Genomic DNA, 18,826 nt, shown 5'->3' on the forward strand with positions numbered 1-18,826 from the left:
GAAGACCTAAAGGGTTAAAAAAGTTTGTAAAAACAGTTTTGAATACCTTGAGGGGTGTAGTTTCTAGAATGGGGTCATTTTTGGGAGGTTTCTATTATCTAAGCCTCACAAAGTGACTTCAAACCTGAACTGGTCCATAAAAAGTGGGATTTTGAAGATTTCTGAAAAATTTCAAAATTTGCTTCTAAACTTCTAAGCCTTGTAACATCCCCAAAAAATAAAATATCATTCCCAAAATGCTACAAACATGAAGTAGACATATGGGGAATGTAAAGTCATCACAATTTTTGGGGGTATTACTATGTATTACAGAAGTAGAGAAACTGAAACTTTGAAATTTGCTAATTTTTCCACATTTTTGGTAAATATGGTATTTTTTTATGCAAAAAAAATAACTTTTTTGACCCAATTTTAGCAGTGTCATGAAGTACAATATGTGACGAAAAAACAATCTCAGAACGGCCTGGGTAAGTCAAAGCGTTTTAAAGTTATCAGCACTTAAAGTGACACTGGTCAGATTTGCAAAAAATGGCCTGGTCCTTAAGGTGAAATAGGGCTGTGTCCTTAAGGGGTTAAAGTCCCCTAGGGGGACTGAAATAAAATGTAAAAACAAAAGTAAAAAAAAGTTTTTAAAAATATAAAATATATAAAAATTCTAATCATCTCCCTTTCCCCATATTAAAAAGAAAAAAAAAAAACAATAAATAAAGATCACTGGGATTGCCGCGTCCCAAAATTCCTGTACTATTAAAACATTTACACCGTAACAGAAAATGGCAGATTCAACATTTGTTTCATCACTTCACCACGGCTCTGTGGATGCAAATCTAAAAAAAGTTATGGGGGTCAGAATATAGCGATGTAAAGAAAAGAATCTTTTCAAAGATTTTTAATTTTTTTTATGTATTAAAACACCAGTTTTTTTGTTTATTTGTTTCAGTAGTGTTTCCGTTTGTGATCCGTTATTTGCGGATCGGAAACGGAAGCATACAATATGGTTTAAACAGTAAGTACATCAAAAAATTGGGCTGGGCATAAATACAGAAACGGAAGGCATACGGAGTACATTCCGTTTTTGTTTTTTTGCGCAACCATTGAAATGAATGGTTTTGCATACGGACCGCAAATGGAATCCGCAAAAACGGAACAGAACGCCTTTCCGTTTTTCTGCTCTGTTATAGGAGCAGGAGAACGGAAATGACGGATTCAGCACATAGCTGAGCCAAACACAACTTTTGTCTCCGCTTCAAAAATCTTCCTCTGAGATAAGCCCATTATAGCCCGTAGGCTCCGTTATGTGCCGAATCCATCCTATAACAGAGCAGAAAAACCGAAAGGCTGAACGCTGATGTGAACTCAGCCTTGAGGCCCATGCACACGACCGTATCTATTTTGCGGTCCGCAAAAAACGGATCCGCAAAAAATATGAATGACGTATAGCTGGCTCTAATAGAACAGTACTATCCTTGTCCGTAATGCGGACAATTCGTTTTTTTTCTTTTTAATATGGGGAAAGGGAGATGATAATAATTTTTATATATTTAATATTTTTAAAAACTTTTACTTTTTTTTTTTTTACATTTTATTTCAGTCCCCCTAGGGGGACATTTAACATTTGATCGTCAGATCGCTTGTCCCTTAGACTGCAATGATTTTAAGGGGTTGTCACACTTTAGCACGCGTGCCCCTGGCTCTTTGGCCAGCGCCGGCATGTTCTATTCTTTTGCGTTCCGGACATACGGAAACAGAATGCACACGGAGTAACTTCTGTTTTTTGCGGACCCATTGGAATGAATAGTTCCACATACGGTCCGCAAAAATTTACCTCCATAAAAACGAAACCCACAGTCTAGTGCAGGCATACATATGATGACAGCTCTAGGCAGAAACAAGCGCCACTTTCACGTATCCTACAATGTGTCAGTGGCGGCAGTATCTTCTATGGCTAGGATTCTATTCTGCAGATAAGCTATCACGGGGAGCACGCGTGCCCCGGCAGGGGTCGTTCCCCTCTGCTCTTTGGCCAGCGCCGGCTGTTTGTGACGAGCGCTGCAGACACGTTGCACGCAAGGGACATAAACAAACCGCACTCCACATCCACAATAATAATAACACGGGATCAGCCGGCGCTGGCTTGGTTAACCCCTTCCGTCACGGCTTTCGAGCGCGCAGCCAATCACCGACGCCCAGCCGACCGGCACTGGAAGGCGTCGACGGGGTTAAAGCAGTGACGTCGCCTTCCCGTCTCCGCCCACTCCGCGGCCGCTCTAGGTAAAGGCAGGAGACGCGGAAAAGTTAGGAGGGTGGAGAGGGGGAGGAGACAGCGATAGGACGCTGGGATTGGGCACCGTTCTGTCACTGACGTCCCGCCCACCTCCCCCTCCTTTCCTTCTTTGTAGAAAGTGGGAGGGTCCGGCTCGTGACGGTAGCTTCCAGTAAACTGCTGCCTGTTGCCGTGGTGGGGGGGCAGTCAGACATTCAACAGGCGGCTGCCGAGGAGTGAGGAGCTGGAGCGCGGTCGGAGTGTGCGGCGCGGGTGACGCAGAGGTCCTGTCAGCGCTGTGTGCATTGTGTGTGAGAAAGTGACGCAGGTTCTCCCTCTCCGCGCGGCGCCGCCTCATGAAGTGACTGAAACGTTCGCGGCAAAGTTTAGTGCGTACTCCCGGGACTCCGTGCCGAGTCATGGCTGAAGCCCCGCAGCCCCCTCCGCCCCCGGTGGTGGAGATAGACCCGGACTTCGAGCCTTTATCCCGGCCCAGGTCTTGCACTTGGCCGCTACCCCGTCCTGAGTTTAACCCCGCCAATTCGGCCAACTCGTCCCCGGCCCCTTCCCTGCAGCCGGAGCCCTCCGCCGGCAATGTGGACTTCATGAGCCTGCTGGAGGAGAGCGAGGACTACGACCCGTGCGGGGACTTCCAGTGCCAGGACGTGTCCCAGCTGCAGCAGCAGCAGCACCCCCACACCCCGCAGCAGCACCCCCCGCCCGGCGCCCTGCACGCTCCCCCCAGTGTGCCGGCGCTGTCCCCTGCATCCTCCCAGTCCCCCCTGGGAGCCCAGCAGCCCCGCAAGAGCAGCTCCTCCCGTCGCAACGCCTGGGGCAACCTGTCGTACGCCGACCTGATCAGCCAGGCCATCGAGAGCTCCCCGGAGAAGAGGCTGACCCTGTCCCAGATCTACGACTGGATGGTCAAGAGTGTCCCCTACTTCAAGGACAAGGGGGACAGCAACAGCTCCGCCGGCTGGAAGGTGAGGACGACGAGTTTCTTCACTGTCCTAAAGCTGTTATCGGGAGCGATCAGATCGCTCAGACTTTTCTCTGCTCCTAATCCTCCATGGGGCTGCCTTATGATCTCCCCATGGACGATTTACTGATCGCTACAGTCAGTGATCGATGGGATTGGCTCTGATTCTTTCACTCTGCTCATTACTTGGTACACCATGAAGTCTGAAGGTTCAGTGTGTGGGCTCTCCAGGTGCACCTGCTGGGAGTTGTAGTCCCTCAGCAGTTGCAGGCAGTGTTGTGTATACAGTAAAATCAGTGCTGCTAAATGATGGCCCGTGGCTCTGACACCTGACACAGTGCTGATGTGTAGCCGGCTCCTGCAGTGCACCTGGGGGTGGGGGGTCCTGGGGATTGGATGAGGCTTCGGGGACCCCTCTGTCAGACGGGCTCCAGGGATCAGCGCTGATTAGAAGAGCCATCCCCATGATGATCCTGTGTGTAATAGGGCCCAGGGGGCGGCTTATTATGGGCTGCATGGAGTGTATACCGCTATAGGTGTAATCGGATGTACGAAGTGTATACCGCTATAGGGGTAATCGGATGTATGGAGCGTATACCGCTATAGGGGTAATTGGATGTTCGGAGTGTATACCGCTATAGGGGTAATCGGATGTACGAAGTGTATACCGCTATAGGTGTAATCGGATGTACGAAGTGTATACCGCTATAGGGGTAATCGGATGTATGGAGCGTATACCGCTATAGGGGTAATTGGATGTACGGAGTGTATACCGCTATAGGTGTAATCGGATGTACGAAGTGTATACCGCTATAGGGGTAATCAGATGTATGGAGTGTATACCGCTATAGGGGTAATCGGATGTATGGAGTGTGTACCGCTATAGGGGTAATCGGATGTATGGAGTGTGTACCGCTATAGGGGTAATCGGATGTATGGAGTGTGTACCGCTATAGGGGTAATCGGATGTACGGAGTGTGTATACCGCTATAGGGGTAATCGGATGTACGGAGTGTGTATACCGCTATAGGGGTAATCGGATGTACGGAGTGTGTATACCGCTATAGGGGTAATCGGATGTACGGAGTGTGTATACCGCTATAGGGGTAATCGGATGTACGGAGTGTGTATACCGCTATAGGGGTAATCGGATGTACGGAGTGTGTATACCGCTATAGGGGTAATCGGATGTACGGAGTGTGTGTACCGCTATAGGGGTAATCGGATGTACGGAGTGTGTATACCGCTATAGGGGTAATCGGATGTACGGAGTGTGTATACCGCTATAGGGGTAATCGGATGTACGGAGTGTGTATACCGCTATAGGGGTAATCGGATGTATGGAGCGTATATAGCTATAGGGGTAATCGGATGTACGGAGTCTATACCGCTATAGGGGTAATCGGATGTATGAAGAGTGTGTACCGCTATAGGGGTAATCGGATGTATGGAGTGTATACCGCTATAGGTGTAATCGGATGTACGAAGTGTATACCGCTATAGGGGTAATCGGATGTATGGAGTGTATACCGCTATAGGTGTAATCGGATGTACGGAGTGTATACCGCTATAGGGGTAATCGGATGTATGAAGAGTGTGTACCGCTATAGGTGTAATCGGATGTACGAAGTGTGTACCGCTATAGGGGTAATCGGATGTATGGAGTGTATACCGCTATAGGTGTAATCGGATGTACGGAGTGTATACCGCTATAGGGGTAATCGGATGTATGAAGAGTGTGTACCGCTATAGGGGTAATCGGATGTATGGAGTGTATACCATGTTCTTACTGCTATAATGGGCGGTATGTGTGCCGTCCTCTTACTGCTATAGGTATAATAGGTTCTATGTATGCCATTTTATTACTGCTATAAGCTGCTTATAGTGGGCGGTACGTATTGTATACCATGCTTTTCCTGCTACAGCCAGCTTTGGACTGTATGTATTCCAGCCCGTGCTATTACTGTTTAAGCTGCTACAGTGGGCTATATGTATTATATACCGTGCATTGACTGCTATACTCTGCTTATAGGGGCTGTATATATTATATACTGTGCGTGTTCTGCTTATAGGCGGCTTATAGGCGGCTCCATGTATTTTATATACTGTGCGATTACTGCCATACTCTGCTTATAGGGGGCTGTATGTATGGCACATCTCTGCTATGGGTAATATTTCTGGGCGGCAGTATCTATGCTGCACCTATGGAAGCTCCCCGTTGTGACCCCACAATAGTGCCCTGTGTAGTGACGTCCCCCCCACCGTCCATTTTCTCCTGAGCGTTGTCAGCCTACACTTTTCTGACAGAAGCGCTGGTGATTGTGCAGGGAGGTAGCGGAGGGAGTCCTCGTATGTTCCTTGTGTTTTTCTTCTTCTTTGTTACATTTGTCTGTTTTACACCTAAAGTCCTTGCTCGACCTGATCTATTTGTGGAGTCCCCTGAGGAGTCCCAGCAGTGATTGTCTCATCTCAGACCAGTTTCCTGTTCGTAAACAGGCGAGAGGGTCTGCTGAGTGGTGCGGTATTACTGCTGCGGTATAGGGCTCCTACACCTGTTATACCGGGTCCTTCTGCTCTCATTTCATATCTGTGTATGGACAGCCCTGTTTCCGAAGTTATTGTTGGATGTTTTCTAACGTGGTGTTTGTGTGTTATTTCACTAGTGACGTCCCTGTCCGATTGTCTTTAGAGACGGACAGCTGTCATTCACTTGATTAAAACGCTGTTTTTCTTGTGGTGTTCTGTGAGTTATGCTACTTTTTCCTGATATGTAAGTTGGGCCTTTAGTTCAATGTGGGTGTCACCCTTGCTCTAAGCTCCACTCCTTTCTGTGGCCAGCCAGTGAGGGTATTACCACGGAAAGGAGTGAAGCTTGAGAGCAACAGCTACACTCTCATTGCACCAAAGGCCCGTTTTGCATATTAGAAAAAAGTATCATAACTCCGGAACGGGGCCTCTGATCAACAAAAGAACAATCAGCGTTTTAATCAGGTGAACCCCAGCTGTGTAGATAGGGAGGTTGCTGGTGACGAATTCCTATTAAAGGGGTTGTCTGGGCTTTTTAATATTGATGACCTATCCTGAGGATAGGTCATCAAAATCAGAAAGGCGGGGGTCTGACACCTGGCACCCCCACTGATCAGCTGTTTGAGGAGACAGTGTGCACGTGCCGTCTCCCTTCTCTCTTCCTGCTCACTGCTGTATGTCTATGGGGCAGCGGACAGGAAGAGACAAGGGAGACGCCATTTGCGCACGCCGTCTCCCCGTGCAGGTGATCGTGGGGGTGCCAGCAGGTGTCAGACCCCCGCCGATTTGATATTGGTGACCTATCCTCAAGATAGGTTATCAATATTAAAAAGCCCAGACAACCCCTTTATGGAGGAAATGCAGTTCCATGTAAAATATATATGCTCCCAAGTAAAAATGACTCGTCCTTGGCATTCTGTTTTCAGAACCCCATCGCTTAAGAAACTGAAGCGACTCTGGGGGTCCCTTTCCAGAACCCCCATCGCTTATCAACTTGAAGCAAGTCTCTGGAGGAACAAGGAACCCCCTTTGACGCTGCTTGAATTTTCTGCGCGTTGGAAAATATACCATAGGATCTGTACGTTCAGATGTGGGACTCGTGCTGGTGTCTTGTGTGTTGTGTAAAAAAGTGCGCGTCTTACAGAATGGGTCCTGCTGCCACCGTTGGGGAAATCGTGGCAAAGGGACTCAGCCGTCTGAAAGAATATTCTTATGAACCTGGAGTTCCCCTTGAAATCTTCCTGTTAACATATATTAGTGGGTTTTTATAAAGAAATTGGGTTATGACTGATTTATGACTCGACAAATGTGGGAGTGTTTTGTTCTCGTCCTACCTGGACCATCCGTGGTGTGGAACCTAATGAGACACAACGAAAATTCTGTGTCATTATTTTGAGTAGGTCTCTGAAAAGCCTGGAATCACTAGAAGGTGATGGTCCTGGTCCACCCATGAACCATTAGATAGGTGTCTGATCCCTTGTATCCTGTGGTCGGTGTAGTTGTGATCTTCAGGATGCATCTTGGTGGCAAAAGGTGACAAGTCAATGATTTACAATGTGGCTTCCTTGCTAATGGCTACTCTTCAGAATTTATTGGCCGCGTTTATTCCATAGAAAGTGACTCATGATGTGGTATTTAGTGAGTATCTATAGTACTTTGTGCCCTTACTGTCAAGGGAACCTTCATGCTCAAAGTTCACCCTTGAAGTCGTCAGGTTTTCGATACAGAAGGTTTTCTGACATTCCTTCAGGGATTAAACTTCACACGCTATCCAAGAAACAAAGGCAGATTTTGTCTTCCCTTTTTTTTTTTGCCAGAAGGTTTAACAGTATTTAGTAAAGCAATTAATTTTTCAGAGCTGGCAAAATGATGAATAATTAGCGCACCTCTTCATGCTCGCCGCCTGTAATGACACGAAGGTTTGCTCACAAATCGCATTGTAAAACCTTGTCTATAAATTAAGGCTGAGGCTTACGCTGAAGTTTTTATAACAATGGCAACAAATGATCCTGACGACAAATATGCTGTAAAAGTAATGAGGTACTAAATGGAAAATAATTAGCATGTGAGCGTACGACCAGACTGGGATTCGGAGTGTCGTTTGCTGGTATTGTGGTGTAAACGTACTTAATGTAATGAATATTTCCCATAATCTGCTCACTGTTTCAGACGTCTTGATCTCATGTACAGTGTGAACAGGTAGTGGATGTGAGTGCGTAAAAAAAAAATTCCTCAGTGTACATGGCAACACTCTGTGCACGGATCCTGGATATTGTCATCCCTGCCAATGGTAGATTTCAGGTTGCGGCTATTGAGGCCATCACTGAAGTCCTTGCGTAGTTTTCAGGATCCGCACTTCCTTTCCGCAAAAAAGAACATGTCCTATTCTTGTCTGCAATTGCGGACAAGAAAAGGCATTTTCTATGAGAGTGCCGGCTATGTGCGGTCCGCAAAATGCGGAACGCACATTGCCAGTGTCCGTGTTTTGCGGATCCGCAAAACACATACGGACGTGTGAATGGACCCTAAGGATTTATGTGGGTGATGAAGCAGGGGACCCCAGTGTTACGTTAAGCCCCCATGCACACGACCGTGTGTGTTTTGCAGACAGGCCACGTGCTGCCATTTCTTTGTTTCACCCGAAGTCGCACCGAGGTACCAACCAGTACCGAAGCCCACTACGGATTCCTATTTTAAAATGTGTTAAAGACGCAGATATGAATACCGAAGTCTCGGGAGATACGCACTTTGGCTACATTGAGCCAATATGAAGTTTTAGAACAAATTGACTTCGGATCTGCTGAAGCCTAGTCATGTTCTTGTCTGCAAAATAGACAAGAATAGGAGATGTATATTATATATTTTTCAGGGCCGCAAAACGGACATACAGATGTGGACAGCATACAGTGCACTGTCCTCAATTTTTGCGGCCCCATTGAAATGGCCCCAAAAAAGGCAGACCGGATGCGGGGCCTACAGCCATGTGCCTGGGGCCTAATTGGATAAACTTTAATAGGTTCTTCAATAACTAACCAGTGTAGAGGCAATTGCTGTGTAGTATGATTGAACAAGATGAGTCATAAATGTATGATCATTGCTGGGACCCTCATAGTCACTAGAAAGAGGGTCCACCCCTGTTCCAGAGGGGTTTGAATGGTGCAGTGATGATGCATGTGACCCATTACTCCGCTCAGTGTCTATGGGACCGAGGCAGGTAGCCGAGCATTGTACTCGACAATCACAGTCCGTACCATAGACTTTGAATGGTGTAGCTGTGCACATGCAAGTCCCTCTGCTTCGTTCATACATCTCTGGAAGGGGGTGCTTGGGACCCCCATTCTAGATTATTTGCTGTTTTTTGTGGCAGATTTAAAGGGCATCTGTCAGCAGATTTGTTCCTATGACACTGGCTGACCTGTTACATGTGCACTTGGCAGCTGAAGGCGTCTGTGTTGGTCCCATGTTCATATGTGGCCGTATTGCTGAGAAAAATGAGGTTTTAATATATGCAAATGAGACTGTAGGAGCAACGGGGGCTGTAGCATCTAATAAGCAGGAGGCAGTCGGCACGGAGAAGGGGCACATCACCTGTGGTATCTTCTCCCCATCGTAACAGGGAGGATGTGATGTAATCAGCTCCCTCTTTGGGTGTACTCTGCGTCCATCATTAGGTCTGCCTATCTAGTATTATCTTTTATGGAATGTTATCAGCTTTTTTCTATATTTAAAGGGGTTCTGCACTTTGTTTAAACTGATAATATATCCTCTGGATAGATCATCAGCTTCTGATTGGTGGGGGTCTGACACCCGGGACCCCCGCCGATCAACTGTTTGAGAAGGCAGCAGCGCTCCAGCAGTGCTCCAGCCTTCTCACTGTTTACCGCAGGCCGAGTGACGTCACGACTAGTATCACTGGCCTGGGCGGGGCTAAGCTCTGTTCACTTGAATGGAGCTTAGCCCCGCCCAGGCCAGTTGATACAAGTCGTGACGTCACTGGGCCAGCGGTAAACAGTGAGAAGGCTGGAGCGCTTCTGCCTTCTCAAATAGCTGATCGGCGGGGGTCCCAGGTGTCGGACCCCCGCCGATCAGAAGCTGATAATCTATCCTCTGGATTGAACTGGTCCGTTACAATAATACAACAGCATGCATCCATCATGAATGGATCCGTTTGTATTCTCTGTAACATGTGCCAGATTGTGTCGGAGAAAACGGATCCGTCCCCATTGACTTACATTGTGTGTCATGACAGATCCGTTTGGCTCAGGTTTAGTTAGGGCGGGTACTAGGGATCGACCGATTATCGGTTTGGCCGATATTGAAGATTTTGAACGTTATCGGCATCTATTTTGCCGATATTCCGATAACGTATTGGGAACATAGAACGCGCTGCTCTCAGCGCGTTCTGTGTTCCCTCCGCAGCACAGGGGAGAAGGAAGCAGTGTCTCCTCCCCCTGTGATGCTGCTGCTGCCAATGACAGTACGGAAGACAAGAGGAGGGGAGGGGCTGTGGCGCACTGCGCCACCAATGAAGATGAGTCTTTCATTAATTCAAATACAGGAGGCGGGAGCTGGCTGCAGAATCACATAGCCGGCTCCCGACCTCTATGAACGGCAGCTGCGGTCCGCGGTAGTTAACCTCTTAGGTGCCGCGGATCGCAGCTACCGCTCATAGAGGTCGGGAGCTGGCTATGTGATTCTGCAGCCAGCTCCCGCCTCCTGTATGTGAAAGAGAGGTATCTTCATTGGTGGCGCAGTGCGCCCCCCCCCCCCCTCAAGCCCCCTAGTATTAATCATTGGTGGCGCAGTGCGCCCCCCACCCCCATCCCAATAGTAAAAACATTGGTGGCGGAGTGCGCCCCCCCCTCAAGCCCCCTAGTATTAATCATTGGTGGCGCAGTGCGCCCCCCCACCCCCATCCCAATAGTAAAAACATTGGTGGCGCAGTGCACCCCCCCAGTATTAATGATTGGTGGCAGTGGCCACAGGATCCCCTCTCCCCTGCTCCTCCGATCGGAGCCCCAGCAGTGTAGTCAGCTCCATGCTGCTGTGAGCACAGGGCAGCAGGGAGAGTGCGAGATCCTATTCACTCTGATAGAGATCTATCAGGGTGAATGGGACAAGGGTTCTAGTCCCTAAGGGGGCTAAAAGTTAGTAAAAAAGAAAAAAAAAACACAAAAATATTAAGTATAAATGAAAAAGATTTACAAAAAAAATAAAATAATAATACACGTTAACAATAAACATTAATTTTCAGCAGATTTGTGTAGGAAATTTTTTTTTTTCCTCAAAAATAAAAATACCCAGAATATCTGTATAAATTATCGGCTATCGGCCTGAAAGTTGACAAATTATCGGTATCGGCCCTAAAAAATCAATATCGGTCGATCCCTAGCGGGTACAGGGAGAGTCTTATCCTCGCCTGTATCTGATTATTACTCCAGACCTCTCATTCCTGCCTCTGTCGTTGCCTTGGTTAATTGCTCTTATATCCTGATATTAACACATTCCATCACTGGGTTTCTCCAAAGGATGCCATACGCTCAGTGGTAGTTGGGCTATATCGTTGCCTTTGTATATTTTTTATTCGCCTGAAAATATAGGGTGTTTTTTATCCGATTATTAATTTAGATTAATAGTTAGGTCTTAAGGGTCCTTTCATTTTTCCTTCTATGGCGTTGCTATTACACCTATAGGCTCTCTCTGCAACTGCCGCGCCCCCTGCACTTTGACAGGGTCAGGTTTGATGGTGTTATCACTGCCTGGCCCTGTCAGAGTGGAGCAGGTGCAGCAGTTGCAGAGAGAGCAGAGCTTTTAGGTGTAACTGCAACGCCCCCGTTGCTCTTAGAGGCGCATTTGCATATGTATGAATAGAGATCCAATCTACAAAGAAAAAAAATACGATTGTGTGCATGAGGCTTAATGCAGCATCTGCCCAGGGGTTGTGTGAACCAGAGAACCTATGTCTGTCGCTTTCCATGATCCATAACAGGTAGAGCTTTTCTAACGTGTCACAATTTTATATTGGAAGACTGTCTTAGCAGAATACCGGTAAGGCCTCATGCACACGACAGTTGTTTTGGTCCGCATCCGAGCTGCAGTTTTTGCGGCTTGGATGCGGTCCCATTCACTTAAATGGGGCCGCAAAAGATGCGGACAGCACTCTGTGTGCTGTCCGCATCCGTTGCTCCCTTTCGTTGTCGGAACGGAATAAAAAATATAACCTGTCCTATAAGCAGTTATATCAATGGCTGTCCGTGCCGTTCCGCAAACTGCGGAACGCACACGGACGCCATCGTGTTTTGGGGATCCGCAATTTGTGGACCGCAAAACACACAACTGTCGTGTGCATGAGGCCTATCGGTGTAAAAACGTGTAGAAGTGAGTGCTCGGGGCCAGGCACTATCAGCAGAGGAAATAGCAGGGGTGGAGCAGACAGAAACCCACAGTGTGGCAGATGTGAATAATCCAGCTTCGCTTGTACAATGACTAATTCCCCCAAACTCTGTCCCCGCAGAGATGTCATATTTGCATAGCTTACTCACACCAGGGCTTGGAGTTGGGTGTTTTTTTATTTTATTGAACCTGATGAGTATAGATGTGGGGTGTCCTGTAGGTTTGGGGGAACTGCTGTGTAAGCAACATGGCCTTTTGCTGAAGTGATTACTTCTGACAGGCTTGGTACATAGAGGGGAAATCTATGCGTATGGCACAAGCCATTTAGAAAGCTGCCATTTGTATGCCACCAGAACCACACTGCGCGCCTCTCCGTGGCTATAAGCTAAGCTTGCAATGTGCCAGATATGCATGCCCCAAACTGGGGTAAAAATACAGCTTTAATTGGTAACACCAAGCTTGGGAGGTCTCTTCAGTCACAAATTCATGTTGCTGTCTCTAAGCCATGGACATTTAGGAGGAGCACTAGGCTTGTCATAGGCAATACAAGTCAGATTTGTGGCTAGTTGGATAGACCTTCACATCTTCTGATGTATGTACAGGTATATGGGTGGAAGAAGTGCGCAGTCTGCAGTTCTGTATTAGCATGTGTATATAGCACTTTGTATTATGTCTTATTCCTTAGCCTAGTTTTCAGCAGTCGTCAGTAGAGCTTCTCTGCTTGTGGCCCCGAGTTGCTGTGAAGTCCATTACCTATAATAAGACTGATTTTGAGTTCACATTCCAGAATGGTTTGAGTTATTGCACTTTTTGTTAACTGACTTGTCATGTTGAGTATGAATATAAATATAGTTATATTGAAAAATTCAATGAATGGTAATGAAAGAGGGTAATATTTATACAGAGCTTGTTATAAGCCTGATGCATACTATGAGTGTACATGATCAATATATATTTTTTTTTAGTTACTCTGTCTAGGGCCGCCGCCGCCTCACACAGCTGATCGCCGGGGGTCCTGGGTGTCAGACCCCAACCAATCAGATACTGTTGACCTATCCAGAGCATAAGTCATGAGTATTTAAAGGGTGTATTACATGGGCAGATTTTCTGCCCAATGATCATTATGAACTCTCGATAGAGATCATCTGGCAGTGTAATACTTCCGCCAATTGCCCGATCAAGCGAATGCTCATTCATCGGGCACTAGTAATAAAAAAATTTATTTTTTATTTTTAAGGACTCTTAATCATTTGCCAGCAGCAGATTGTCCTGTCTAATTACATACTGTCGCCGGCAAACCACTAGACGGCATGGGGACGAGCGATTGCATAGTAATAGCAGCGGTCTCCTCTGGTAGCAAGCAGGCGATTGCCGGGAAGGAACGGTTCCCTCCTGACAATTGTCTGCCTGATCGGGGTCTCTAATATACCTGTCACAGGTTAAGGGGAAGGGGAAACCGCCAAATACACACCACAACGAATGGACAACAGTCTAGGCCTCAAAAGCTAAGGAAGAGGGATGGTGACCTCCTAGTAATCCCTAGGCCTTTCCCTAACTCCTGCCAGTATGAGCAGATCCTGATGGTGGAAATACTCATACACCGGATACCTAAAGCCCTGCTAAAACTGACGAGCCCTAGGATAGGTAGCAGGGGATGAGACAGCTGGTTCCTTCCAGAATCAAGGAACCTGCGTCTCCCTGAGGCCTTGAAACAACACACACCAGATAATAAGAAACAGCGAAGGCAACAAGAACTTAGCTTAGAGATGTAAGGAGAAGCAGGAGATCCAAGACAAACCAGCTCTAGCAACTTCAAGCAGAAACTATCAACCGCATGGTCAGCAGTGTGAGGCGGATCTAAACAGAGGTGAGATCCTGCCAAACAACATACATGGAGGAAAACGGAGACCTGTCAGATAGCCTCACGTCTATCTGATCTTCTCACCTCTGTCACAGGAGGCACCGTGACAATACCCTTAAGTCTAGGAAAACCTATTTAAATAAGTGTTTGAGTTTCGGGAGATAAGCTGTATGATTCAGTGTAAACAGAGAATCCTGCTGCTCTGCAAATACACACAGATTGGCTGGAAATTTTTAATAAAGACAAATTGAAAAAATGATTTTTGGCCCAATAAAATGTATAAGTAGAATGCAATAATAAAAAATAATCCCTTGAAGGTGTCCATAGCCCTTAAAGCATACACGAATTTGGTTTCAGGGCACCTACCCTACAATAACTCCTCTTATCTTTATGCAAATGAGGCCGATGCACCGTGGACGCGGCAGCCTCATTCAGTGCACCTGACTTCCGCTGAGCCCTTGCTACCAGCTCTGAAATCTCCGGGACTGTCGGTCAAACGAGGGGGAAGCGCTGGGCAGTGATGGCGCACCGAACACTTTATTTGCATAAAAATTTAAATGAACCATTTCACAGGAATAGAGGACTGGATTTCCACTAGAAAGATATAGTTTTGGAGCACTTTTCATACATGGTGGTTTGCATACTTTAAAAGGAAGTCCTCTCCAAAATCAGTTTCAAAGGGGTTATCCAGGAAAAGCTATTTCTGACTTATCCTCAGGATAGGTCATTGGTATTAGATCTGCAAGTGTGTCACCTGGGACCCCCACCAGTCAGCTGTTTAGAAGAGGCCTTGAGTGCCGCTGCCTCTTCCTAGGCCAGTGACATCACTGTACATGGGTCACATGGTCTAATTGCAGCTCCGCCACATGTAAGTCAATGGGGCTTAGCTGCAGTATCAAGCACTGCCACCATATGATATACGGTGCTGTCCTTGGAAGGCTGCTGGGATCCTGCACCAGAGCTCCGGTGAGCGCAGCGCCTCTGAGGCCTTGTTCTCATTTCCGTTTTTCTCTGTCGTGTGCTGTCCCCATTTTCCACAGACAGCACATTTACCCATTTATTTGAATGTGTCTGTTCACACAGTATTTATTTATTTGTTTATATTTTTTTAATGACCGTGGTCAGTAAAACAATCACAGAGACACGCACCCATTGAAGTCTATGGGTCTGTGAAAATCACGGACACAACAGATTGCATCCTTGTTGCGTCCATTTTCACTGAAGACTCTGGAAATTCATTTGCAGCTGAGCCGCATCCATGGATTACGGCTGACACATGGAGGAAAGAAACGGAAACACGGATGCTTTTTTTTTTTTTTTTTTTTTTTTTCCTCTCTGACATGAAATGGACAAGGCCTGAAACGGCTCATCTGCGGGGGTGCCGGGACATGGACCCCTTCTGATAATGACCTGTCTGAGGAGAAGTCATAAATATCTTTTCCGGTATAACCCCTTTATGGGGGTCATAGTAGGATATATGAAAGCAAAAATAATCTAAAGAATGAAACTACTCCTATTCATACTCATAGTCCTACTTTAACGCTGCATGAGATAATGAAGGTCTAAGGCCATTTTTAAGATGGAAATGTAAACAGATAATCACGTATTACTCATAGGAAACCATTCAGAAAAGTGTTGCCCAGGTAACTGCAAGAAGAGGCCGTGTAACCTATTGCCTCTTATGCTCCCATCTGCCTTGGTGTAGAAGACCCTCTATTTCTGTCTTGGTGCCGGGTTGGAATATGAGCTCTGCTTTTTGTAGTCTACGAGGTTCGTAGATTGACATGTCCGACTGAACGATGAAAGATCCCGTCATATAACCAGGTTTGCTACTGTGTAATGTACAAGTCATTGGTAGTTTCTGAAGTCCGTACGTACCAGTCCTTTGTCAGTAAAAAAAAAAAACACCAGAATAACTGCAGGTTTTTTGTTTTTTTTTTGGGGGGCACTTCATGTCGTATAGAAAAGGAAAAATGCCAAGAGCTCCAGCATGCTGCGTTTAAAGCTAGAAAGGCAAAAAGAGGCCACCTAATTGACAAAAACTCCAAGATATAACTTTTATGTCCTGTGTATAATTTTTCCCATAGACCTTCAGCTGAACATCAGCTGACGGTTTTAACTACAAAAACGTGGAACTGTAGAAAAACTGTGTGAAAGCACCTTTATGATTTTCTTCTAAAAAGTTCACACCTGTGGATGCCACTGCTATTGGCCGTAGTATGCAGTCTGAGGCTACATTCCCACGACCGTATGTGTTTTGTGGTCCGTAAATTGAGAATCGGCAAAACGCGGATACCGGCTGCGTTCATTCCGCATTTTGCCCTAGGATAGAAATGCCTATTGTTGCAATTGCGGACAAGAATGGGACTTGTTCTATCTCTTTTGCGGGGCCGCAGAACGGAAGTGCGCACGTGGACAGCACACTTAGTGCTGTCCGCATCTTTTGCAGCCCTTTTGAAGTGAATGGGTCAGCATCAGACCCACACAAAAAATGCAGCTCGGATGCGGACCCAAACAACATTCATATGCGTGACCACAGTTGACCTTCACTGACCTTTACCACCTTGTAGTCACTGAGAATTGAATAGTGGTCAGACTGCTGCACGTTCTACGCACATAGTGGAAATTGGCGTCTAATAGATACCAGAGGAGGACATGATATGATCCTGTTATTACATGTAGCAATGTACAATATAAAGAGAATATCTGCTACATGTGCCAAGAAGTCTGCAATAGGGCTGCTTACCTTAAAGGGTTTTCTGGGATTTTAATATTAATGACCTGTCCTTAGGATAGGTCATCAATATCAGCCTGGCAGGGGTCTGACATCCGGCACCCTCACGATCAGCTGGTTGAAGAGAAGGCAGCGCTCCGTTCATTGCTTACCCGCTCGTCGTTGACATCGCAGCGGGTAAGCAATTCACTTCTATGGGACGGCTCTGTAGTATATACTTGAATAGGAACGAGCCGTCCATAGAAGTGAATGGGACGCCTTATTACACTGCTCACCGCTGCGATGTCAACATCAAGCAGATAAACAACCCCCCACCGTGATGGATGGAGAGCGTGCGTGACATGCTCTCCATTTTAGGGGTGCCAGAGATGGGACACACATTCTAGTAATATGCCATCAATGTCTCAGACAGGCCAACCCCGTTGAGCTGCTCTTTTTGCCTGTCTTCCATGAGATCCTCTGCTCTTTCAAGTGCATTTTATATGCTTTTCTGTAACGTGAAATATTTTATCATCTAGCTCCAGCCAGGGTCCATACATGAGATTAACTTCTACTGTATTAGGTATCTGAGATGAGCTCATATAGAAGAATATGGGTTGTGTGCATTATCTAATGTGTGATGTAGGCTGTTTAATATTTTATATTTCATGTATTATCTGTCCCTTTTCTATTCAGTGGACTTGTCTGGCAAAATATGTTTCCTGTGTAATGTTTCCAATCTCCAGGAATGGGAATGCAGAAGTTTGTCCTCAGGCAGTGTCCTCAGAGGGAGCCAAGTAAAGGCTGACAATTATGCAACATTAGCGATGCTCAGCAGAGTTCATCTGAAAGGCCACAGAGTAGAACAGAGCAGTTTATTCTATCCCTCAGAATCTTCTGCTTAAAGAGGAATCTGATATATAAATCTGAGTGTATGTCCGCTAAAGGAATCCGCACCATCGCATTTACAGTCGCCAAATTTGGCACACAGGTACATCAGGTGTCCGGTATCAGCTCTCTAGCACGTACTTTTCCTGATATATTCCCCAAAAATGCATTAGCTAATAGAAGCCTGCAGGTTTTTCTCCTCATATCCCAACTGCCATACACACGGTCACATGTCCCTTGTCAGCCAATAGAAGCTCGCAGGCCCTTAGTTTCCACATACAGTTTTACACCAGGTTTCCATAACAACCCAGACATTTTTCTTCACTGCAGTAGGTCAGCTTTAAAGCGACAGGGCGCTGTGGATGACACTATTAAGGAAGCGGAGTGCTGTGGAGGTCACAGTTCAGGGGGCAGGTAGGGTAGCCATTCAGGACACCCTCAAAAGACAGACTTAAAAACCCTGCCCCCAGGTACCGCTAAGCTACACCCTGACCTGGTTAGGCCATGCCCCCTTTCTTTCCACAGCTGACTGGGATTGAAAAAATGAAAGTGAAAATCAACTTCTGTCAGCTGCAGAGGTAGGAGGGAGGCTGACTTTCTTTCTCCCTGCAGCTCAGACAGCACAGTGCTGCTGTCTGAGAGCGAGCTGTTCAAAAGGACATCCCTATGTCTGAAAGCCAGACTGTCTGGCCTAAAACTGGACCTCAGGCCGCTGTGAAGGTCAGTTAAGGGGGTGGGATGCTGTTGGAGGTCTCTGTTAAGGGGGCAGGGAACGGTGGAGGTCACAGTTAGGCCTCTTTCACACTACAGTATGTCGATTTCAGTGTTTTGCGTTCCGTTTTTCACGGATCCGTTGTGTTTCCGTTTCGGTTCCGTTTTTCCGTTCCGTTTTTCAGTATGGCATATACAGTATACAGTAATTACATAGAGAAAATTGGGCTGGGCATAACATTTTCAATAGATGGTTCTGCAAAAAACGGAACGGAAGACATACGGATGCATTTAAATATGTTTATAGGGCCTGTCAGTGTCCCTTTAAGAGGATAGTCCACTATAGAGGTCAGTCTTAAGGGGCGGGGTGCTGTAGAGGTCACATTTTAAGGGAGCGGAGCTCTGTGGAGGGGGCTGGTTGTTGTGAAAATCACTGTTAATGAGACTGAGTACTGTGGAGGTCACTAATAAGGTGGTAAAGGGGCTGCCGCT

General features: G+C 46.5%; 1 protein-coding gene across 1 annotated transcript in view; it reads left to right on the plus strand.

The window, feature by feature from the left end:
• Positions 1 to 2,436: 2,436 nt before the first annotated feature.
• Positions 2,437 to 18,826, plus strand: part of FOXO1 (forkhead box O1) — a 65,334-nt gene continuing 48,944 nt past the window's right edge. The window contains exon 1 of the mRNA XM_040426083.1: positions 2,437 to 3,246. Coding sequence (XP_040282017.1) covers positions 2,683 to 3,246 — 564 coding nt within the window. The 5' untranslated portion in view covers positions 2,437 to 2,682. The remainder of the gene's footprint in view (positions 3,247 to 18,826) is intronic.

Source organism: Bufo bufo, chromosome 3, assembly GCF_905171765.1.
Source record: "Bufo bufo chromosome 3, aBufBuf1.1, whole genome shotgun sequence".
Taxonomy (NCBI): domain Eukaryota; kingdom Metazoa; phylum Chordata; class Amphibia; order Anura; family Bufonidae; genus Bufo; species Bufo bufo.